A 25,431-nucleotide genomic window follows, 5' to 3' on the forward strand; every position below is an offset into this window, starting at 1 on the left:
AAGAGACCTTTTGTCTGATCCTGACGAGAGACAGAGCAGAAACGGTTGGATGGTGGAGAGGTCACTCAAGGAGAATGAATACGCATTAGAGACAAAAACAGTAGAATCCGATAAAGTGGAGATTAAAGTATAGGCTCCTATTTGTTCAGTAGATTAGTAAAACCTTGCATCACTGTATTCCACAGTTTAATAAACCAAAGAAAAGCATCTCCCACATTTAAGCCCTAGATCTCAAAATGTCCTTCTTCATCGGGATGACTGCAAAATAAAAGTCCCCCACACCTTCAAAATAAAACACCCCCAGCGACAGAAAAGTATTTAGTTGGACTGTGGTTTAGCTTCTTAACTAATATAAAGTTTAAAGATTAAAAAAAAAGGTAAAAACTCAAACATTTTTCCTTATTTTATAATAACTACCACATTATGTAACAATTTATTACAAAATATGGAAAACTATGAATACTATAGATTATAATAAACTATAAATAATGAAGTGAAATGCCTTTTTATTACATAATGCGTCGTTACAGGTTTTTTCTTTCTTAATTATAAACACAACTTTTATAATTTAGTTTTTTTAAACCCACGATTGTTGATGTGTTTAAGTGTAATTCTGGTATAAAATCCTCCCAGGGTCTTTTTCAGCACTTACATACATCAAATAAGCCATCGAGACATCGAGTCATGTAACAACTATTAACGGAGAAATCCAGGTGAGTTGCTAACAGCCGGATGTGGCTAACAGTGGTTAGCTCGGGGCAGTACGGTGAAGGCATTCAAAGGTCTTTTTTAACCACTAATGCTGCTGAAAATAACAGCAAACCTCTGCAGCAGCATGAGAAGAGTCCCTACACACACAACAAAGCACCAATGTTCTCCTTCCTTTGGGATTGACTTTGGTAATCCACTGTAATGGACTTTACTATGAGAGGAGCTGGTACAGGGGCCAGTAGGTAAGTCTTTAAAACACTCTTTTAATAAACTTCGGGTTCACTAACTACGCTGTTGCTGCTTTGTTTTCTGTGTAGGGACTCTTCTAGAGAACGTTTAGAGCAAGTGACTGGAGTATCGGCATGGTTCAATACTCACCGGGAGTCTGAAGGTCTGTAACGACTCCCCGTTCCAATCATACTCAAAGTTTCCCAGGTCGGTCGCTTCATCATCCTCTCTCTTCAATCCCTGACAGACGCGTAAAAAGACAGACAGAGAGGCATGTTGTTGAACAGCTTGGGGCTTTTTTCTGTGTGTAACAGTGAAAAGAATAACGACAACGCCGTTGAAATTATGTCAAATTCTGAACTTACACAGACAGAAAACCTGCGTGGAGCACTGTGTGCAAAGCCAGTAGGGGTCTGCACGCTTAAAATGTGCCCCAGCGTCACATGGGTGATATTGACCGGGTGGGACAGGGAGACAAACAGGTGACCCCGTGCACCTGCAAAGGGCCAGCAGCGACCAGGAGTCAGGGGTGAGAAGTGTCCCTGAGGAGAGAAAGCCAGAGAGGAGTGTGAGGGTAAAGAAGAAGAAGAAGAATTCCTTTTATTTAACCTGATCTCATCTTCAACCTCTTATCCGGGGTCGGGTCTCGGGTGCAGCAGCTCCAGCAGGGGACCCCAAACTTCCCTTTCCCGGGCCACATTAACCAGCTCTAACTGGGGGATCCTGAGGCGTTCCCAGGCCAGTGTGGAGATCTAATCTCTCCACCTGGTCCTGGGTCTTCCCCGAGGCCTCCTCCCAGCTGGACGTGCCTGGAACACCTCCCTAGGGAGGCGCCCAGGGTTCATCCAGACCAGATGATCCTGAACCACCTCAACTGGCTCCTTTCAACGCAAAGGAGCAGCGGCCTTTTATTTATCCCGCAAGGGAAATTAAAATTTTTCACTCTGTTATTATTCATGGTACACAAAGACACAGGCCCGAAATACACACACATGCACAAACAGGACCTATATACATGCAATTAATGGAGAGATGTCAGAGCGAGGGGGCTGCCAATAGATCAGCGCCCTGAGCACCTCGGCAGTGCCCAGGAGATGAACTGGCACCTCTCTGGCCACCAGTCCACGCTCCATTCATGGTCCATAAAGTTTTTAAGGACGTGTGTTCTGTGATTCTGACCCCAGCTGCTTTTTGCGCTGGAGAACCTGATCTCCTCAGAGCTCCTGTGGAAACCTGTGTATGTGTGTGTGTGTGTGTGTGTGTGTGTGTGTGTGTGTGTGTGTGTGTGTGTGTGTGTGTGTGTGTGTGTGTGTGTGTGTACTTACTTGGATGACAGTCCGGGGGCTTGCAGATGGATACCATAAAGGTATCCCCCAAAATGTGACGAGCGGTGGCTGAGTGTGATGGGTTTCTGAGCTGAGATGATGAAGGACAGTGGCTCCTGCAAACACACACACACACAGACACACAGACACACAGACACACACACACACACACGCACACACACACACACACACACACACACACACACAAAAAGACAAAGATAGATCACAGTCAAAAGGCAAATGAGCAAATCCCAGTTTGATAACTGAAGGCGATGAGGGTGTTTCCTGACTCACCCTGTGATTCCAGAGCAAAGTTTGGCATCGTGTCGGCCACCGGCAGGAGCCTGACCCTCAGAGGGCGCAGCTGATCCTGCAGCTCGTTCAGCATCCGCACTATCACCCGCACCTCGTCGACGACCGCGTCCTTTAAGTCACATTTAAACTATTTAAACGCAAAATTAGGAGCGGGATGCACATACGATCGTGAGCAGAGTTAAGCTCATTCTTTGGTTGCCAACTGTCCCCCCTCCCACACCAGTAAACTTTAAGTAAAATGCTCAGATTCCTCCACAATAACAGGAAAACTATGCTAACGTGTGACGCTGTTCAGTTGATTTCACATGAAGAAAAATACGGACAACACGGAAAATATGGATTACCATGTTCTCTGGAGCCTCCCTGGGACAGGTCCCGCCTGAAGTGAAGACTTTGAGGAGACATCCTCCTGAGAGACACAAACATGGAGAAAACAAAAACAATGTACCACAGACAGTTCAACAAAGCTACAGTGCACCAGAGGAGATTATTGATCAGCGGCGTGCACAGACTTTTGAAGGGCAGGGGCGAAAAAGAAAAAAAAGGGCACCTATAGCACGTCCTTGCCACTGAAGAGGAGACTTTAGCACACGTTTTGGCTCCTAGGCAGTACTTTAGCACGTGTTTTAGCTTCTAGAGGACACTTTAACACAGGTTTTGGCTCCTAGAGGACACTTTAGCACGTGTTTTAGCTTCTAGAGGGCACTTTAGCACACGTTTTGGCTCCTAGAGGACACTTTAGCACATGTTTCTGCTCCTAGAGGGCACTTTAGCACAGGTTTTAGCTTCTAGAGGACACTTTAGCACATGTTTTGGCTCCTAGAGGACACTTTAGCACACGTTTTGGCTCCTAGAGGACACTTTAGCACAGGTTTTAGCTTCTAGAGGACACTTTAGCACATGTTTTGGCTCCTAGAGGACACTTTAGCACACGTTTCTGCTACTAGAGGACACTTTGCACTTTGCACTTTGCACGGCAGTGTTATTGATGAATTACCAAAACACATTGGGATGATGAAGGTGAAGAGGAGGCTGACAACAGTTTTCTTGTTTAAACGCGTCGAGTCTGCAGAGAGAAACGGAGAAATGATTAGAGATGTCTGCAGATGTGTCAGAATCAGAATCAGAATCAGAATCAGAATCAGAATACGGGCCACTCCCTCACTGTTCCTGTCCCTGCTGCTCCTGTCGGTCAGAGGCCTGATGTCGAAACAGGAAGCGCTCGACATGTTTGAAACTGTGCTGGCTCCAGAGTGACGGCGACCCCTCTTCCTCCGAAAGACCCTTAAAGATGAGATGAAACCAGAACAGAATCAAGTGTGAAGGTTCAGAGAGAAGAACGATTCATGCATTCATTTGTTTATTCATTTATTTCTGCATTTATAGATTATTATTATTATTAAATGTTGGGTCAGTCTAAAACCCAAACATAATAGTTTAATATGACGTGATAAACCAGAGGAAAGCCGGTTACTTGAACAGATTCTCCTTGTATGAAATCCGGGGAGGTTCCTCTTCGTTGTTGTAATATCCCATGGAAAGCAAACGGCCGCTTTGTCGAGACATGATGATCGAGAGCTGATGGAGAGACGCAGAATCAAAAGTTCAGTATCTAAAGTATGTGAAATTCATATGTGTATATGTGGACATTAAATATATGTTCATATATAACATTTGCATGCAGGATTATTTTACCTTTAAGAGTTCAAATTTACCAAAACCTCCTCACAACCTGACTCTGTTTATTCATTCACAGACTTATTTCTTACCTAAAGGTGTTTTTTTTATTTCAAACATGTAAAAAAAGGGGGAAAACAAAAATTGTCACAGAAATCGTCACAAAAATAACAATGTTTCACCAAATAGAAAGCATAATTAGAGACATGAACGACAAACTTTTGCTGAAAAGAAAAGAAATGTTCGAAAAGGAGTGGGAAGGAGTTTGCATTTATCTCATCCCACCCCTTCTCCTTTAATTAAGCGTCCTTATTCATAATAATAATTAACATTTTCATTTATTATGACTTATCATATACATATATAAATGAAATGTATTACTTATACTGTGTTTATGCATGTATATGTGTAGTGTATCATACAGTTTATACCCATGTATACAGTATTTTTCTATCAATAACTGTCATATTATGTGTCAGGATGTATTTATTCTAAGTTTTAAGTCGTGTGTGTGTGTTTGTGTGTGTGTGTGTGTGTGTGTGTGTGTGTGTGTGTGTGTGTGTGTGAGAGGCAGGCTGATAGCTGTTCACTAACCTTTACAAAAAGTTGAGAAAATCAGCCGAGCATCTACGAAGAACAGGTCAAACCTCCCGTGGCAGTCGTTATAAATAAAGAGGTAACGTCCAACATGTCCTGACAGATTTCAACAGGTAAAAATACCACAACAGGCCTATTACACTGGGGCGAATCTGCCAGGAAAGGCTGAAATGTAGCTTAAACAACCCTCTAATTCAGAGTACAACAGGACTAACACAGAGAGAACTTTGTTTTGTTTTGTTTTGGTTTGTTTTGTAGTTTGAATGCTGCAGTACCGCCCCACACCGGCGGGGGGCGCTAACCCGCTCCTGTGACGCGTCCAGAAGAAGAACGCCCATTTTGCTCTCCGTGTGTCCGGGGCGTTAATATTGTGCTGCAATATCAACACACAGAAGAGGATAAAGAGCTGCGATGGACGGGTGGGTGTTTATTTTATTATTTATAATACTTCTTGGTACATTTCCACAGATGTGTTTGTTTAAATTAGACATAAATGAACCGTTAGTCGCGCTAAATTTAAGAAATGCTAACTGTTAGCTTAGCTGCGAACCTTCAGACTGAGCGTGACGTTGACGTTACCGAGACAACCAGACCCCGTTAAGAAAAGTCCTGATTTTAATGTTTAACTGCTTTTTTGGGGACTTTTAATTAAGCCACAACATTATTTAAGATGTTATTTAATGTATTATATGGCTCTTATTAATTCGGCTACGTCTGTAGTTAGCAAACTAGTTGGTAAAAGGTAATAATTGTGTAATTAACGGTGTCGTCTTCTCTCCTTTGTTTGGAGCTAACGGCTTATTGTAATCACACAACCAGGGGCGCACCTGCAGCAAGAATCATGCTGTTTTTTATTTATGCACAAACAAACACATGTTTATATTTGCTAAAAGCCTTAAAATGTGTGCACGACTTAACATGATCCAAGTCTCAACACATAAATGTATAAATAAATAAAGAAATGCAAGAATAAATGTATAAATAAAGAAATACAGGAATAAAGGAATAAATAAAGAAATGCATAAGTAAATGTATAAATAAATGAATACAGGAATAAATAAACGCAAGAATAAATGTATAAATACATAAAGAAATACAGGAATAAGTAAAGAAATGTATAAGTTAATGAATACAGGAATAAATAAATGCAAAATTAAATGTATAAATATAGGAATAAATAAAGAAATGTATAGATAAATGAATACAGGAATGAATAAATACAGGAATAAATGTATAAATACATAAAGAAATGCATAAGTACACGTAATATAATAGATACCAGTGATAATAGTTCATATGCTAATATGATATATTAACCATGAGGAAAGCAGGTTATTTCTATATTTGAGGGGCAGAAAACGGCACTTTTGCCATTTTTTTTTACACAATAAATAACTTCAGTCCATTAAAATAGAACCAGAATCAGAAATACTTTAATAATAAAGCATTTTTCTTACAAAAAAAGCTCTCGATCACCGATGTTTAAAATGAAAATATGGCCTCGGACTGGACGTTACGGCCAACATATCCTGATTTGGATCATTTTATATCTGCATAATCATTTATATATATATATATTATGATATAACAGGTTTTCTGGTGGTTCAATAACATTCTTTGCTTTTGTTTTTCTTTCCTCTCGCTGCGTCCTCTCCATTGACAGTGATGTTGCGGTTGGTGTGAAGGCAAGCAGACTTTCTTTCTACCATCTTTACTTAAACACACTTGCATTTACTGGGTCTGCATGGTTCTGTTCACAACTGGACTCGATGTACAGCTGTTGCATTTTAGGGCGCACTCCCACTGTTCCTCAGTACCGTGCCCGAACAGGCTTCACGGGTAAAGTCTGGTTCCTTTGACCAGTGTGAGTGCAGCCGTACCACGCCTAGGAGCGGCACACTTGCCGTCCATGGCGCGTTTGGGAGAGGTGGGCTTTAGTAAAGCACGTTTGCACATGTACGAGCACGAGCGTGCGCACGTGTACAAGCACGAGGCCTACGGCGGTTCTGAGGTCATTTCCTGTGCGCCTGTTGGGACGTAGAAAAAAGAAGGAGGGACCATGCGCGGACATTTCAAACAATGGCGGCGAAAGGTTCACGTTGGTGTGATGCGGAGGTGGAGTGTTTACTGCAGATTTGGTCGATGAAAAGATTCAAAAACAGTCGACAAGACGCACAAAAACTCCGAGGTCTACGGAAAGATCTGGAAACAAAGCCACGCATCGCCATGACGTCATCAATGCGCGTGACGTGTTACGGCGTGATGACGTATAGGCAGCAAGAAGCATTCTCCGAGGCCCAGGTAGTGTGAGTACAAACGGGCCTGGAGGGGGGGACAAGGACCCTAAAGCACGGGGCACGGGACGGAGGAACAGTGTGAGTGCGCCCTTAGTGTAAAACGGGTGAATAATGAATTTAATACCTTATCGTTGGCTGTGATGTTACAAGATAACGTACGAAACACATTTGTCAAAGTGTAGGATGTTAATAAATCAAGCTAAAAGCCATCAAAGTCTACTTAATGTTACGTTTTCATTTGTGTTTACCAAGTATTCTGTCACTCTGCCTGTTTACAGTAATGTTTTTTTATTTGTCAGACGTCTAAAAGTTTAATTCCTCTTCCTTCTTCTCTTGTTTTTACAGAGAGGCTCAGATGAGCTCAACATGTACAGTAGCAGCCCCACCTCTCTGACCGGTAAATTCAACCTTAATAACTAGGATTGTATTGGTAAACACGACCCACCCATCCATCACTTAAAGCTGGAATCCATAATGTGTTTAGTTTATGTGTGGTTTAACATAGTGGCATCTCTTTTAACGTGATTGTAATCTATATGTATTTGTAGAGATATGCAGTTTACCTCAGCTGTGAGGTGCAGGAGAAGGTGTACAAACCCTGATTTGTGCTTGAAATATGATTAAACAATAAATTTAAGTATAATAATTGTTGCTGATTAATAGTAATCCACTAAAAGACCATTTTCACAGCATGTATTTTAACTGATCATAGTAGGAAAGTCAGTCTATTTCTAATTTAAGCGTCCCAAATGAGCCTTGATAGTGATAACATGCGAAATACCAAGAACCTGAAACTGAAGCAGCTCATGCTTTACTCTGACTTTATCTTTAATCTACTGTCTTTATTTTATCGTGTTCAGCGAACGGCAGCGACAGTAAGAAACAGCGTTTGGATGAATCCCCTCCCTCCAGAGTTCTGCACATCAGGAAACTTCCCAACGAAGTGTCAGAGACGGAAGTCATCGCCTTGGGGCTGCCTTTTGGAAAGGTCACCAATATTCTGATGCTGAAGGGCAAAAACCAGGTAAACTTTAACTGAGCGCCGCACCATCAGCCAGTACGATGGGATGGAGATGAAACGAGCAGTCTTGTAGAGCCGAGTTCACACCAAAGATTCACGACAAGACGAGTTGAAACCAGCAGCGACTTCCTGTTTGATCCGATCAGGAAGCTCCAACAATGTCAGTTCTCTGAGTGTCCACTAGGGGCAGGTTTCATAACAGAGCAGTTTCTCATTGAGCCCCATGTTAAACAGGCCGTTTACACAGCATCATTAAACCTGTTTAAGGACAAAAGAACATTCTAGTCTGTGTGTTTAGCTCAGATCTCCATGACAACACTGAGGGGGAGGGGCTAGTTTTTATTTTATTGGAGGTTAAAGTTTATGAATAATTAGGGGCTGGGCCTCTTGAGTGACAGCTAGCGTCTGGCCCTCACTTCTCCTCGGAGGTAAACGTCAGCCAGATGGACGTACGCCCCTCCCCCCAATGTCACATACATGCCCTTTTTTGGTCAGAGGAAATGAGGCGGAGTCAAAGTCTGACAAGATGGAGACTCCTGTAGGCGAGGACGACTGGATCGAGTTTAGAGAGCGGACCTCGACGGAGACGCTACGTCCATTTTTAAGCAGTCTATGGTTGAAAATTGCAACTACACAGTTCACACCAACGTGACTCGACAAGATGTATCATCTCCGTAGCAACGACTCTCTGCACCTCTGTTATGACTACCGATTTTTCAGCTGGATGCAATTTGTGACGTCTTAAATATGAATGATGAAACTGCGATTAAATACAGTTTTATTCTCCAATTCACTGCTTTGTTCTCGATAACAGCGCTCCCTCTCTTCATTTATTCTCCAGCATGCTCGTCCATCTTTCTCTTTCTCTCGTGCTCGTTAAACCTCCGTTCAAAACTGCCACGTCGGCCTGCTTAAAAGTAGGGTAAGACGAGCAGAGACCCGGGTGACACCATGAGCTAGCTTGAGTTGAGATAAACTAGCTGACACCGCTCTAACGTCCTAAAATGGTTTCATCTCGTAGCAAGTCTTTGGTCTGCACTGGGCTACATGACATTACTTTCTAATCTCTAATCTGGAAAAGGATAGGGACACAAAGCTCATTATTATTGTATTTTTATTTTCAGGCATTTCTGGAGTTGGGTACAGAAGAAGCAGCCATTACTATGGTGAACTACTACACAGCCGTCACGCCACAGGTGTGAAATACATCACTGTCCATTCCTGTTAAACGTTCATGATTTCTGTTCTAATATCAAAGTAATTCTTACTAAATTGTGGTTTATATGCATCCTGTTCCATTTAGGTCAGAAACGCTCCTGTTTTCATCCAGTACTCTAACCATAAGGAACTGAAGACAGACTCAGCTCTGAACCAGGTATACGCATAAATATATATGTACACCACACACTGTCCTTCAACGCACCCAGAGTTAGAGCATTAAATGGTGTGGGCAACCCTTTTGAAGCCAACGCAAAACCTCCAGTAGATGTAAGTCTCTTTAAGTGGAGTCTCCTCCTGCTGGACATTAGAGAGAATGCAGCTTTAAGTGGAGTCTCCTCCTGCTGGACATTAGAGAGAATGCAGCTTTAAGTGGAGTCTCCTCCTGCTGGACATTAGAGAGAATGCAGCTTTAAGTGGAGTCTCCTCCTGCTGGACATTAGAGAGAATGCAGCTTTAAGTGGAGTCTCCTCCTGCTGGACATTAGAGAGAATGCAGCTTTAAGTGGAGTCTCCTCCTGCTGGACATTAGAGAGAATGCAGCTTTAAGTGGAGTCTCCTCCTGCTGGACATTAGAGAGAATGCAGCTTTAAGTGGAGTCTCCTCCTGCTGGACATTAGAGAGAATGCAGCTTTAAGTGGAGTCTCCTCCTGCTGGACATTAGAGAGAATGCAGCTTTAAGTGGAGTCTCCTCCTGCTGGACATTAGAGAGAATGCAGCTTTAAGTGGAGTCTCCTCCTGCTGGACATTAGAGAGAATGCAGCTTTAAGTGGAGTCTTCTCCTGCTGGACATTAGAGAGAATGCAGCTTTAAGTGGAGTCTCCCCCTGCTGGACATTAGAGAGAATGCAGCTTTAAGTGGAGTCTCCTCCTGCTGGACATTAGAGAGAATGCAGCTTTAAGACACTTCACCACCGGAGCTGTGCACATTATGTACCTATTGTTCTTCCTTTCCACGCAGAGGGCTCAGGCGGTGTTGCAGGCGGTGTCCGCAGTTCAGGATGGAAGCTCTCCGTCCTCTGACCCTGGAGTTTTGGATCTGGCTCCGCCCCCCAGCCCCGTCCTGCGAATCATCATAGACAACATGTTTTATCCTGTGACACTGGACGTTTTGCAACAGGTACGACCTGAACATGTCGTTTAGAGTCGCCATTCAGACTGGAACACACAGTCAAGATTTCTTATTTCCCCTAATGTTTGGAAAAAACAGCATCTGTAGAGCAAAATAAGAGCCTCTACGGAGAGGACAAGAGACAAGACATGAAATTTTGCACGACCTCTTAACTGTGATATCGATTGTGTGTGTGCAGAGTGTTGAAAATGAAGGAAAATTAAAATATTCTGTGTGAATTCTTTGATTCCTCCAGATCTTCAGTAAGTTTGGGACCGTGATGAAGATCATAACCTTCACCAAGAACAACCAGTTTCAGGCTCTTCTGCAGTTCAGCGACCCCGTCAATGCACAGCAGGCTAAACTGGTAGGATCACACACACACACGCACACACACACACAGACACACACACACACACACACACACACACACAGACACACACTAGGCTCGGTGTGATAATGATGAGAATGTTATATCACTATTATCTTCGCCAACGTATTTTCGATTCACAGTCTTATCCCAAAATACGCTGCAGCAGTTCTACGCGCATGCAGACTATTAAATGATCAAACTTGCATTTGTTGTTGTGGTTCTGTATAAAAACAGGATTCGAACCGGTGCTTTAAATCCTTAAAAATGCTTGAATTCTAATGTTGTGTTTTCAAGGTTTGAAAAGTGTTTTGAATTATGGATAAAAAGCTTAAAAATGCTTAAAATCGTATCCGTATTTCCTTTTAAACAAATGTCTTTAGAGTAGAAATACAGTGAGTCAGAGCCTGGAATTAAAATCATTTTCATTGTGGTTGTGTTCGTAGAAATAAGTTATTTCACCGCAGTTGTAAAGAGCTGGAAAAGCTTGAAAATGGCCCTTGAAAGTGCTCGAATTTGGCCTCAGAAAAGCTGCACGGACCCTGATAAAACACGTACAGCAGTGTTAAATGGACATGCAACATATTTTTTAATAAGCTGCATCAAATGAGAAGATGGATTTCTGTAAAATTAAATTAATTCTACTTCATTTCAACTGTAACTTTGGTCTGTGGCCAAATTAATGTCACAGTTAAAGGAGAAAGTCATAACATAAATGTTTTTGTATAGTTGCACTGTCGTTATTTGCTGCTCTGTGTGCCCTGAATTGCCCCCCGGGGACAAATAAAGTTTATTGAATTGAATGGAATAACAATTTCTCTTGGTTTACTATAATATTTGGATATAGTATAAAATAATATATTGAGCTCACACATCTCAAACCTTAGCTGTTTTTATATTTATTATTAGGTCTTCTGTCATTCAGGCCGTTATATATTTTTCTTAAAACATTGCAGTTGTTTGTATGTGTGTATTATGTTTATATTGAACCCAGTGTTCTTTGTCTATTCTGTATTTATTTATTAATTTTTGCCTGATGTTTCTCTTTGAACAGCACTCAGGCAAAGACTAAATGAATTCATTAAAACTCTTTATGTAAAAGGAAATTCTAACATAATCGTCATACCTCTCTCTTTTCATCGTTCACTACCTCTACTGCAGTCTTTGGACGGACAGAACATCTATAACTCGTGCTGCACTCTGCGGATAGACTTCAGTAAACTGGTCAACCTCAACGTCAAATACAACAACGATAAGAGTCGAGATTACACCAGACCCGACCTTCCCACTGGAGACGGAGAGGCGGCCAACAAGGATCATTCTTTACTGGGTAAATGCACCTCTGTCTGCACCACGTCCATCCAGAATACTTCCATACTACCATAATACGGCCCCTTTAACGCACTTAATCAAAGTAGAACCCCCACTCCCTCATTCCTTTGCTAGTATTTCCGATGAAGCCTCTTGGATGAGAGGTGAAACGTCTTCCTGACAAATAACCAAGTCCAGTTGCTTTGGACTGAAACTGCTTTGAGGAGAACACCGGAGAGTTTCCAAAGTTTCCACTTGCCGGCTTTTTTTGTCCAAAGCGACTGGAGACAAATCTGTTTCTGGGGTTTTGAAGACTCTGATGTGATAGCATGTGTCACTCTGCAGTTACTGTCACACTTTTCACACCTTCTTAGCAACTTTATTTAGAAAAGCAGCTAGCGACACATTTAGGGCGCACTCTCACTGTCCTTCCGTAACGTGCCCAACACTTTTCACGGGTAAAGTCTGGTTCCTTTGACCAGTGTGAGTGCAACCGTACCGCGTCTAGGTGCCGCATGCTTGCCGTCCACGGCCCGTTTGGGAGAGCTGGGCTTTAGTAAAGCACGTTTGCACATGTACGAGTCTATACTGCAGATTTGGTCGATGAAAAGATTCAAAAACAGTCGACAAGACGCACAAAAACTCCGAGGTCTACGGAAAGATCTGGAAACAAAGCCACGCATCGCCATGACGTCATCAATGCGTGTGACGTGTTACGGCGTGATGACGTATAGGCAGCAAGAAGCATTCTCCGAGGCCCAGGTAGTGTGAGTACAAACGGGCCTGGAGGGGGGACAAGGACCCTAAAGCCCGGGGCACGGGACGGAGGCACAGTGGGAGGTCGCCCTAAGAGACTTATTTAGATCATCAGACATTTATGGTCGGCCTAATTCGTTCCCATGCATGTGGCTCAGAGTGACCCGACTCTACAGCCACTGAGGTCCGTCTCTCCGGTCTCTCCGGTCTCTCCGGTCTCCCCGGTCTCCCCGGTCCCCCCTCCTCTGTCCTCAGTGACACACTGTAGTTATTTCAGGCTCTGATACGTAACCTCCGTGTGGATGGTCGGCCAAAACGATACAGAAGTTGCGCGGTTACAGAAAAACGCGCCTCCGTGTGGATGAAGCGTCCAAAGTGTTTTGTGGTGTAAACCTAGTTGTCGTTGTCTTGTAGGTACCCCGTCTGGAGCGCTAGCTTCCTACTCTAGTGGAGGAGGGTACTCATCTTCTCTCTCCCTCTCGCAGGGTGGAGGTACCTATCTTTTATTTGTTAATCCTTTTTTTTCCCCCATCACTGTTTTCATGCAGCTGTTTTCTGTCTCCTGGTGATGGTTGAGTGAATGTGTCAGAGCTGGAAAACAGGTTTTTCTCTCAATATATTACAAATAAATTAATAAATAAGGCAAATATGATCATTAGATGGATCTCAGTCCTTTTGTGAGTGGCTGGGTACAAAGCAGTTTTGTATATAGCATTATTATTATTATTAGATTGTACCAGAAAAAGGCTTTTGTGTGGGAGAATCGTTTTACTTTTTGTGTATTGGCACAAAACGTACGTTTGCTTTATTTTAATATAAAGGGATAATCATAAATGCATTACTCTACGGTGTAATTATTCATGCAGAGTAACAGATCATGCACATAATACAATTTTAAATATATATATATATAGCTCGGATCGGCTCCAGCCCCCTGTGACCCCGACAGGGACAAGCGGTTGAAGATGAAGAGATGAAGATATATATTGTTTAATACATATATATATATATATATATATATATATATATATATATATATATATATATATATATATATATATATATATATATATATATATATATTAAACAATATAAGTTCATTTATATATATATATAAATATATATACAGTGGGTACGGAAAGTATTCAGACCCCCTTAAATTTTTTACTCTTTGTTAAATTGCAGCCATGTGCTAAAATCATTTAAGTTCATTTTTTTTCCTTTTAATGTACACACAGCACCCCATATTGACAGAAAAACACAGAATTGTAGACATTTTTACAGATTTATTAAAAAAGAAAAACTGAAATATCACATGGACATAAGTATTCAGACCCTTTGCTGTGACACTTGTATATTTACCTCAGGTACTGTCCATTTCTTCTGATCATCCATGAGATGGTTCTACACCTTCATTGGAGTCCAGCTGTGTTTAAATCTAATGATTGGACTTGATTAAGGAAGCCACACACCTGTCTATATAAGACCTTACAGCTCACAGTGCATGTCAGAGCAGATGAGAATCATGAGGTCGAAGGAACTGCCTGAAGAGCTCAGAGACAGAATTGTGGCAAGGCACAGATCTGGCCATGGATACAAAAAAATTTCTGCTGCACTTAAAGTTCCCAAGAGCACAGTGGCCTCCATAATCCTTAAATGGAAGACGTATGGGATGACAAGAACTCTTCCAAGAGCTGGCAGTCCAACCAAACTGAGCAATCGGGGGAGAAGAGCCTTGGTGAGAGAGGTAAAGAAGAACCCAAAGATCACAGTGGCTGAACTCCAGAGATGCAGTGAGGAGATGGGAGAAAGTTCAAGAAAGTCAACCATCACTGCAGCCCTCCACCAGTCAGGGCTTTATGGCAGAGTGGCCCGACGGAAGCCTCTCCTCAGAGTAAGACACATGAAAGCCCGCATAGAATTTGCCAAAAAACACATGAAGGACTCCCAGACTATGATAAATAAGATTCTCTGGTCTGATGAGACAAAGATAGAACTTTTTGGCCTTAATTCTAAGCGGTATGTGTGGAGAAAACCAGGCACCGCTCATCACCTGCCCAACACCATCCCTACAGTCAAGTGTGGTGGTGGGAGCATCATGCTGTGGGGGTGTTTTGCAGCTGCAGGGACAGGACGACTGGTTGCAATTGAAGGAAAGATGAATGCGGCCAAGTACAGAGATATCCTGGACGAAAACCTTTTCCAGAGTGCTATGGACCTCAGACTGGGCCGACGGTTCACCTTCAACAAGACAATGACCCTAAGCACACAGCTAAAATGACGAAGGAGTGGCTTCGGAACAACTCTGTGACTGTTCTTGAATGGCCCAGCCAGAGCCCTGACTTGAACCCAATTGAGCATCTCTGGAGAGACCTCAAAATGGCTGTCCACCAACGTTCACCATCCAACCTGACAGAACTGGAGAGGATCTGCAGGAGGAATGGCAGAGGATCCCCAAATCCAGGTGTGAAAAACTAGTTGCATCATTCCCAAGAAGACTCACGGCTGTATTAGCTCAAAAGGGTGCTTCCACTCAATACTGAGCAAAGGGTCTGAATACTTATGTCCATGTGATATTTCAGTTTTTCTTTTTTAATAAATCTGTAAAAATGTCTACAATTCTGTGTTTTTCTGTCAATATGGGGTGCTGTGTGTACATTAATGAGGAAAAAAATGAACTTAAATGATTTTAGCACATGGCTGCAATTTAACAAAGAGTAAAAAATTTAAGGGGGTCTGAATACTTTCCGTACCCACTGTATATATATATATATATATATTTATATATATATATATATATATAAATATATATATATATATATATATATATATATTTATATATATATATAAATGAACTTATATTGTTTAATATATATATATATATATATATATATATATGTGTATATATATATATATATATATTTATATATATATATAAATGAACTTATATTGTTTAATATATATATATATATAAATATATATATATATATATATATATAAATATATATATATATATATATATATATATATTTATATATATATATAAATGAACTTATATTGTTTAATATATATATATATATATATATATATGTGTATATATTTATATATATATATATTTATATATATATATAAATGAACTTATATTGTTTAATATATATATATATATATATATATATATATATATATATATATTAGGGATGCACCGTTCGTGGTTGCTTTGTTTTTTTCCCCTTGTGCCAAAGAAACAAAGAAAAGAAACCGTTTTAAAGGCATTAAGCTCATTTCATTAAACTTCTTTCACATGAATATATACATATATATATATATATATATGATAAAGGGTGCATCTCTAAAATACATATACATAATAGATCTCCTAATCCTACCTTCATTTTAGGAGTCTTAAAAATGTTTTAGTGTGCCAAAAATATAAATTCAATGAATCTCTATTGCCTTATCTGTGTTGATGGCACTTAGTTTAACTTGTATTGTTTAATTTAATAGTTGATGCACGGCCTCTCCCCTCATATCACACTCACTCCTGCGGCTCAGAATCACAGCTTGTGTTGTAACTGTTTTCATACGCAACACTAACGCTAAATTATTTAACTGTAATGAAGAAACTAAGCTACAAAACAAAGGACATCTTCACTGCAAAGAGAAATCCCAGCAGGCCTTTTCCTTAGTGTCGAGTCCTCTTTGTGTGTCATTTAGGTTTTAATTACATTTAAACGGCAGAGTGTCTAATCCTTAATTACACTGAGTACATTATTTGGGGTCCATGAGAGAGTTATGGAGGATCGGAGTCATTTAACTAAAGTATTTATGTTTAAATTACAGCTTCTACGTGACAGTTGAGATGATGTTCGTTACTTAAGCAGCTTTGTTAAGCACTCGGGGGTTCCTGGGCTGCAGCAGATGCAGCAGATGCAGCTTTCTCCAATGTCAACACACATTAAATGTATGTTTTGATCCATACAGGGTCGGGTTTAATGCAAAACAATGATAAAAGGCTTTACCAGCTCTTAAATTACATTTAACAAACTACCTTAGCATCAAACACATCACCATGCATTAGATTTATATTTTAGTAAACGGTCGTAAAACGTATTAAGGAACCAATTAAATACTGAAAGGGGACAATTTGTCTTTTTCATTGTTGCAGTTGACGTCAACAAGCGTGTTTTTTAGTTGTTTTTTAGTGTTTTGGTTGAATTCTCCTTTTCTGTGTCACATGTTTGACCCGTTTATCGTCTTGTGCTTTTTCCCAACAGGAGCCATTAGTCCTCTGAGCGCTGCGGCGGCGGCGGCGGCAGCTGCCGGTCGTGTCGCCCTGTCCGGGTCCGGAGTGTCAGGAGTCCTGTTGGCGTCCAACCTAAACGAAGAGGTACACGAGCCCATAAGACATAACTGTGACTGCTTTCATCTGCTTTAAGTCGCTCGTTTAAACTATTTCACAGACACGTCGGGTTGTTTTTCCAGAGTCGATCGTAGTGTGAAGAGTGGATGTGTGGTTGAACGTGTGCTCAGCAGGAGTTATCATCACCTGGATGTAGTCCCTGTAGAATAATTACCATAGATTTTAAGTCCCAGGGTGTGTGTGGGCCGTAAAGTGTCAAAGTTTAAGACATTATCTTAAAACACTAAGTTCTTTTTAAAGATTTATTGCATTTCTCGTCGTACAAATTCCATCATTATCTTTTATTACACGTCATTTTCCTTTCTTTTATTTTTAAAGTAAGACATATTTCATTTTTATTGATTCATTATTTAAATAATAATAAACAGAACGAGCTTTTAAATGATGCATTTAGAAAGGCAGCAGTCACACTTCATGTTTTGTCTGCAGTGACAGCGGAGGGCGACTAAAAACACCACAGCCGGTTCAGTTTTATTATATTCATAGCGTCAAATAACAAAAGTTATCTCAAGACACTTTACATATAGAGTTGGTCGAGACCGGACTACGATTTACAGGGAACCAACACTTCCCCCATGAGCGACTGCGTATCTATTTATTTATCCAGCAACAAAAACCGTCCTTTTTAACCGACAGGAACGTCGAACAGACCCAGCTCTGTGGTCGACATGCTGCCAAATATGCACGTTATCAGAAAGGCGAGGCACATTTATTCATATAGCACCATTTATACAAGCAGCAGTTCATAGTTCATAGGCCTGATTTAAAAGAGCTGACCAGGGAGCTCGTTCCACAGGTGAGGAGCATGAAAACCGAACGCTGCTTCAGCCTTTTTTTAGTTCTGACCCTGGGAGCCCGGAGTAAACCCGCCCCCCTTTTCATTTCACCTCGTCTTTCAATGCCACCACCATTTTGGGGCTTTTTAAAGAAACTTGGGAGAGCAAGCACAACCCAAAAAACAAATCACCACCATTTAAGACAATAAAAGATATTTCCCACGATGCAACACAATGACGGCTAAAATAACTATGTTAATCTCCAAATCTATGACGCTGGTCAATAAACAAAAAGAGTCCTTACCTGATTTCTCAAAGCCCCTCTCGCATTTAAAGAAACGATGGACAGGAAAATATGCGGTTTACGCAAACTCTGATTCTCTTTGAGCATGGAAAACACTAGAAATACACTGTACTATACCTGTGTGTGTGTGTGTGTGTGTGTGTGTGTGTGTGTGTGTGTGTGTGTGTGTGTGTGTGTGTGTGTGTGTGTGTGTGTGTGTGTGTGTGTGTGTGTGTGTGTGTGTGTGTGTGTGTGTGTGTGTGTGTGTGTGTGTGTGTGTGTGTGTGTGTGTGTGTGTGTGTGTGTGTGTGTGTGTGTGTGTGTGTGTGTGTGTGTGTGTGTGTGTGTGTGTGTGTGTGTGTGAGAGTGTGTGTGTGTGAGACACGTCCTTTTTACATGTCTCAATATTTAACTACTTTAATGTTTGCACACGTTTTTATCTGAATATCTTAAAGGTTCCTTCTGTTCAAGTGTCTTCTCTTAATCCTGAATGTGCTTCACTCTTTCATCTGTATCTCTCTCTACCTGCAGTTTCTGTTTCTGTGTTCTCTGTCCGAGTCCTCCTCTCTCCTCTCTCTCTGTCCGTCTTTGTCCCTCTCCTTGTTGAGACGGACTCTGTAGTGGAGTGATGGTTTTCACACTTCCACCCCCCCCTTCTGGTAAAGTCTCGGTGGTGCAGCAGCAGCTGTGTTACCCAGGACGCTGTTCTCTCCAGTGACCCGAGAGCAGCAGCTCCTGCGTCATAGTGGTTGAGTGTGGTGTGGCCGTTCTTCATGTTGTGAATGTTGAACATCTTTTCATCCTTTTCTCAACTGCGTCATCAAATAGACAGACTGAGGCGACCTCCGCACAGCGACTACGTCTTCATTTAGAAACACACGTCTGAGAAAACATAATTTCATTCATCGTAGTCGGGCGTGCGTGCGTGCATGTGAGTGCGTGCGCATGCGTGCTTGCGTGCGTGCGTTTTGAGCCGATGTGCGCCGTTAATCAACTGCTCGAAACCGACCCGACACACAAACCGCCGACTTAATACGCTTTAGTAGCACAACTGTCACAGGGTTTGTGTCACAGGGGTTTTGAAATCCTTGAAAATGTTTTAACTTTAATTTTGTGTTTTCAAGGTTTGAAAAGTTCTTGAATTTTGGACAAAGTACTTGAAAAAGCTTGAAATCGTATCCTTATTTCTTTCACAACAAATAATTATAGAAAAGAAATCTGATAATCATGATAATAATTTTCAATGTATTCGTAGAAATATGGTATTTACCAAAACTATGAGTGCTTAAAAGCTTGAAAACGGACCTTGAAAGTGCTTGAATTTAACGTTGGTAAGGTCCCCCTCTACCACCGAGCTCCTCAACTTCCTCCCATCGAGTGCTCGTCAGTGCGCGTGCTCCAGATTCCTGTGAACGTGCCCGTGTCTTCTCTCATCACATGGAGGTAGGCTGGCTAACTTACTCACAGATAGCAACTGCTAATGTTATCTAGCGTATGCTAGCTTGCGTGCCTGTGATATTGGAACAAGTGCGAGGGGGGGGAGGGGGGGATCTGTGGCGTGTGCACAAACTCTGAACTGTGCTGAGTGGACAGGATGATACGGGCGCGGTGGATTTTTGCAAAACAAACAGGCTCTCGTTGCTCGTAGAGGCGCAGTTTCTTTCTAAAACCCGATGATTTGTGTTTTTCTATCGGAGCAGAGCGTCGACTTTACTGAATACGATCAAACAAAAGTTGCCGACTGCGTCTTTAAGTATTGAAGCTACTCTGAACGCTGCTTTGTCACTTTTTTAACCACCTGTGCGTCGACTCGCCATCACTACTCACATACTACTCGTAGTGCCCCTGCAGCCTCGTCACGAACAGGCGGTGTGGCTCAGGCTTTAGATGCTCGATGGAGGAATCACAACAGTCGCCTCCTCGCGTTGTGACATCACTCCTAATAATATCTGAGCACTTTTTCCCGCCGTATGTTGGGAAGAGGTTGAGATCTGGTGCAACTCCCTCTTTCATCCACTGATTTATTTCATGCTTTATTCATTTTTTCCATCCTTACATTTATTATTTCATACCTTGCTCCCATCCTTTCTTTGTCCTCACTGATAAATGCATCAGAACCAGAAGAAGAAGAAGTGTGTGTGTCTGTGTGTGTGTGTGTGTGTGTGTGTTTGAATCGAAGCCAGCAATCATTCAGACTCCGTTGATGTTCCACTGATGCTCTGTTTACTGACCTCTGCTTTGGTTTTTGTCCTCCTCTCCTCCTTTCTCCCTCCCCCCGCCTCCTTCCTTCCCTCCTCTGCTCCTCCCTTCACACATTTACTTTCTCTCCATTTGCCTCTAAATCCTTAAATGTAAATATTACGCCCCACCCCCGTCCCCCTCATGTACGTATTTCCCTGAATTTTGTTGTCACCCTTTCCTCTTTTCGCCCCTTTTTAACCCGGCCTAACCCGACTTTGGGTTTTTCCGTTTTGACCCCCCCATTCCTCCCCGAACCTCCCGTCCACGCCCTCCATCTTTGCTCCACCTTCCTTCATCATCATGGAAACCACCACCTCCCCCCTTCGTCCAACGCTGGGCGGTCTGATCTCTACCTTCGTCTCTCCTCTTCCTCCTCCTCTGCTCCTCCTCTTCCTGTCCTCTGCTCTGCGGTCTCTCTCTCTAAAGATGGTCACGCCTCAAAGTCTCTTTACCCTCTTCGGTATGTTCAACCTCTACTATTCTATCTGTATATCTCTCTCTGTTAATCCAGTTTGGTTCACTTTCTTCAGTGATGTCGTGGACACGCTGTTCCTCTTATGTCTTTCTGTATCTCCAAGCCTCCCTCTGTCATATCGTATGAGTTAAAAATATGTTCTTCTGCCTCTACATTGGGAAGACAAAGTGAGTCTGGGAGGTTGTCTGTTTGGTTCAGCTTATCTGTAAAGTGATGAGAACAGATACACCAAAATCATTCATGTGTTGTCCGAATGTGGTGTGGAGCCAGCGACGACAGAGCCAGCACGTCCTGCAGCTGCCTCACCGATGAGGATCCCATAGATATATAAACACGTAGATGCTGCATCCAGGCTAGTGCCATGCGTCTCAGCGGCCGCCATCTTGCTCAGGGGTTCAGAACGGTTCTTAAAGACTCATGGAAAAAGCCAGACAAAAGTAAGCAGCGTGGAATAACGTTGCAAGGATGAAAAGTTTCATATTTTCCTGTATAAAACGAGAGGAAATCCTTCTTTAAAGCCAACATAGGTCGCACTCACACTGTCCTTCCGTACCGGGCCGGGTTTCAAGGCTAAAGTCTAGTTTGTTTGAACAGTGTGAGTGCAACCGTACTGTGCCTAGGAGCGGTATGGTTGCCATCCACGGCCGTTTGGGAGAGGTGGGCTTTTGTAAAGCACGTTTGCACGTGTACGAGCAGGAGCGTGCACACGTGTACGAGCACGAGCGTGCACACGTGTACGAACACGAGGCCTACGACGGTTCTGAGGTCATTTCCTGTGCGCCTGTTGGGACGTAGAAAAAAGAAGGAGGGACCATGCGCGGACATTTCAAACAATGGCGGTGAAAGGTTCACGTTGGTGTGATGCGGAGGTGGAGTGTTTACTGCAGATTTGGTCGATGAAAAGATTCAAAAACAGTCGACAAGACGCACAAAAACTCCGAGGTCTACGGAAAGATCTGGAAACAAAGCCACGCATCGCCATGATGTCATCAATGCGTGTGACGTGTTACGGCGTGATGACGTATAGGCAGCAAGAAGCATTCTCCGAGGCCCAGGTAGTGTGAGTACAAACGGGCCTGGAGGGGGGGACAAGGACCCTAAAGCACGGGGCACGGGACGGAGGCACAGTGGGAGTGCGCCCATAAAGGGACAGTCCGGATGCTAAATGAGGCTAACGCTAAGTCAGGTTTGTCGTCATTAGAAATAAATCAGTAAGAAGATGATAATTATGTTTGTCACCGTATGTTATTCAAGAGACGAGTCAATCCCCATAGACCTCCATGTTAAAGTGTCCAACTCTACACTTCTGTCCCCTTTGAGTCTCATTAAATCAGTTGTAACACATAATAATAATAATAATAATAATAATAATAATAATGCCCTTAACGCATTGTTATCAACTGGTATTGCTAACGGTTGCTAACCTGGCTAGAGTCCTATACGGTGTGATGTCATCCCCAGTTATGACCTCTGACCTCCGAGGTAAATTAACGCAGCTTAATTTCAAATGTTTTTTAAAACTATATAAAGACACATTGTTACAATCTGCACATAATTACGTATTTTGATGTGAAAATTCAGCAAGAAATTATGATTTTAACAGTGTTTAAACCTCCCTCCTCTGTAGAATTGCGTGTATGAAGAGACGCAGCTCCCCTGTCCAAGATGGCGGCCACGTTGACGCATCGCTCCAATTGACAAAATACAAAAAAACCTCTGATTAAATGTTTTATTTCTCATTGTGCTCTTATGGAGTTAACATGAGATATAACTTCACATGTCGGACTGATTGAAACTTTATTAAAAACAGGTTTTGCATCACTGTGTTCAGTATTTGCTGGACTCACGTGTGTGTGTGTGTGTGTGTAAGCGTCTGATCCCCCCGGACACATGGATCATGGTCGTGTTTCTGTTCTCACCACGTCGTTGCTTCGGTTCGATCACGACGCTCCGGTGAGACTCACTCAGACTCTTTAAACTTCTGCATCTCTTCTCGTCTTTTTTGCCTTTTTTCCTCCAGAGTTTGTTTTTAAAAAAGAGTTTAAGAGAGTTTTTATTTTTAATGTTGATGTTGATGTTGGGACATTAGTCTACCTACACGCCAGCATTTAAATTTAATATATACTTTACTATATAAACTATATAAAGGGCTGCAACCTTAAAAGATATGATTATTTTCATTGTTTTGTTGTTTTCATTAATTGTTTGATCTTTAAAACGGTGGAAAAAGCCTCGATTTGTCCTCAACTCAAAGAAATTCAGTTTAAAGAGGAAAGAAACTATAAAATATTCACATTTAAGAAGCTTTTGTTTCTTATTTTGAATAAAAATGAACTGTAAATGTGTGTAAATAATAATAATAAGGCAAAAATAATCGCACCACTGCAGGCAGACAAAAAAATAGTAATAAATGCAAATACAAAAATAATTAAAGGTAAAAAAAATACATTAATTTAATCTCACCCCTTCTCCATCATTAGTAGTATATTATTATTTATAATTATTTACATTTATAATATTAATCACCATTTATCTTTACTTTATAATAAGATTAACATCAATTTCTGCATATTTATAATAAAATAATCACCATTTATCTTTACTTTAGAACAAGATATAAATTAATTTCAGCATATTTATCCTACATCTTTTCTCTTATATCAGCTACAAATCAATATTATGTATTATAATCTATGAACTCTTTAATTTAACAGTAACAAAATAAATAAACAGTAATTAAAGTCACAGGTTCATTTAACAGTTAATAATCTTTGTCTGACATTTGCATAAAAGGCCCAAAAAGAACATTTCTCTTTTAGTTTAACGCGTCTTTTTAAAAGTTTAGTTTTTATTTAAATATCTTTTTGTTTTGTTTGTTTGTTTAAAAGTTTGTTTTTTATTAAAGTATCTTTTTGTTTGTTTGTTGTTTTTTTAAATCCCCAAATCTTCAGCTGGTTTTCTGCAGCCTAACAAAGTTTCATGTGTTTCACGTTAAAGCGCTCGGTTTGATCAAGAGTCGGTTTTTCTTTTGTCTTTTAAGCACTAACTTTATTCCTTCCATCCTTCACACCTCTCCTTTTTTATCTCCGTCGGCTCCATCTCTCCTGCTCTCTCTCTCCTGCTCTCTCTCTCCTGCTCTCTCTCTCCTGCTCTCTCTCTCCTGCTCTCTCCCTCCTGCTCTCTCTCTCCTGCTCTCTCTCTCCTGCTCTCTCTCTCCTGCTCTCTCTCTCCTGCTCTCTCTCTCCTGCTCTCTCTCTCCTGCTCTCTCTCTCTCCTGCTCTCTCTCTCCTGCTCTCTCTCTCCTGCTCTCTCTCTCCTGCTCCATCTCTCCTGCTCTCTCTCTCCTGCTCTCTCTCCTGCTCTCTCTCCTGCTCTCTCTCTCCTGCTCTCTCTCTCCTGCTCTCTCTCTCCTGCTCCATCTCTCCTGCTCTCTCTCTCCTGCTCTCTCTCTCCTGCTCTCTCTATCCTGCTCTGTCTATCCTCTTCCTCTCATCTTCCACTCCCTCTCTCTCCCTCTCTCTCTCTCTCTCTCTCTCTCCCTCTCTCTCTCTCTCTCTCTCTCCCTCTCTACCTCTCTCTCTCTCTCTACCTCCAGGAGTCTACGGTGATGTCCAGAGGGTGAAGATCCTCTACAACAAGAAGGACAGCGCTCTGATTCAGCTGTCCGATGGAAACCAGGCTCAGCTGGGTGAGTTTAGTCACCGCACGACGACTGAATACATCAACACAAGGCGTGGTCGTTGGTCTCAGTCTCATTTCATCCCTACGCCTTAGCCCTACCCGCGGTTTTGCACGTTCATCTGTAGGGGTAGGGATGTCTGGATTAGGGATGGGCGCGATTACTCGAGTACACGAGCGCTCGTTGTTGAGTCACCGTCCGTGTAACAGTTCACTTTTGGCGCTGCGTAGGCTTTAATAGAGTGATCCCCCCCTCATACGTGAGGTGCTGCTATTCCAGATCATTTGTCAGTGTTGGCGCTCTGTCATGATACATTTTCTCCACCATTGTTGCTGTTGTTTGCCGAGACGGTGGCTTGTACTCAAATTTTAGATACACCATCTGGTGCACCTGGACACATCATCAGCGATGTAACCTAGGATCGTAGGGGGGTTTCGGGTCTTTCAACAATCATACCCCCTCCCCTAGGTGACCCTGCCGGGATTATCAAGTCCCAGCTTGTGTCCAGGTACATGCCACGCCTCCTGATCCAGGCTCAATAAAAGTAATTTGCTCGCCTTACCTTCCACAAAACGTAGCCGCAGCAAACAACAGGAGGTGAATCTGTGGCCGTAGAGGAGAG

The 25,431-nt window shown here is 41.9% G+C and overlaps 1 protein-coding gene across 2 annotated transcripts in view; it reads left to right on the forward strand.

The window, feature by feature from the left end:
• Positions 1–5,205: 5,205 nt before the first annotated feature.
• The window catches only part of LOC310957699 (polypyrimidine tract-binding protein 2-like), a 23,740-nt gene continuing 3,514 nt past the window's right edge, over positions 5,206–25,431 (forward strand). Inside the window, exons 1-13 of one of the 2 annotated variants that reach the window (XM_083928388.1) lie at positions 5,206–5,272; positions 6,517–6,538; positions 7,496–7,547; positions 8,011–8,174; positions 9,296–9,367; positions 9,475–9,546; positions 10,349–10,507; positions 10,755–10,865; positions 12,030–12,198; positions 13,350–13,427; positions 17,210–17,322; positions 21,082–21,115; positions 24,726–24,818. In XM_083928388.1, the coding sequence (XP_083784514.1) occupies positions 5,265–5,272; positions 6,517–6,538; positions 7,496–7,547; positions 8,011–8,174; positions 9,296–9,367; positions 9,475–9,546; positions 10,349–10,507; positions 10,755–10,865; positions 12,030–12,198; positions 13,350–13,427; positions 17,210–17,322; positions 21,082–21,115; positions 24,726–24,818 (1,147 nt within the window). In that variant the 5' untranslated portion in view covers positions 5,206–5,264. The remainder of the gene's footprint in view (positions 5,273–6,516; positions 6,539–7,495; positions 7,548–8,010; positions 8,175–9,295; positions 9,368–9,474; positions 9,547–10,348; positions 10,508–10,754; positions 10,866–12,029; positions 12,199–13,349; positions 13,428–17,209; positions 17,323–21,081; positions 21,116–24,725; positions 24,819–25,431) is intronic. The other variant, XM_083928389.1, reaches the window with a different exon arrangement.

Source organism: Echiichthys vipera, assembly GCF_963691815.1.
Source record: "Echiichthys vipera genome assembly, chromosome: 15".
Classification (NCBI taxonomy): domain Eukaryota; kingdom Metazoa; phylum Chordata; class Actinopteri; order Perciformes; family Trachinidae; genus Echiichthys; species Echiichthys vipera.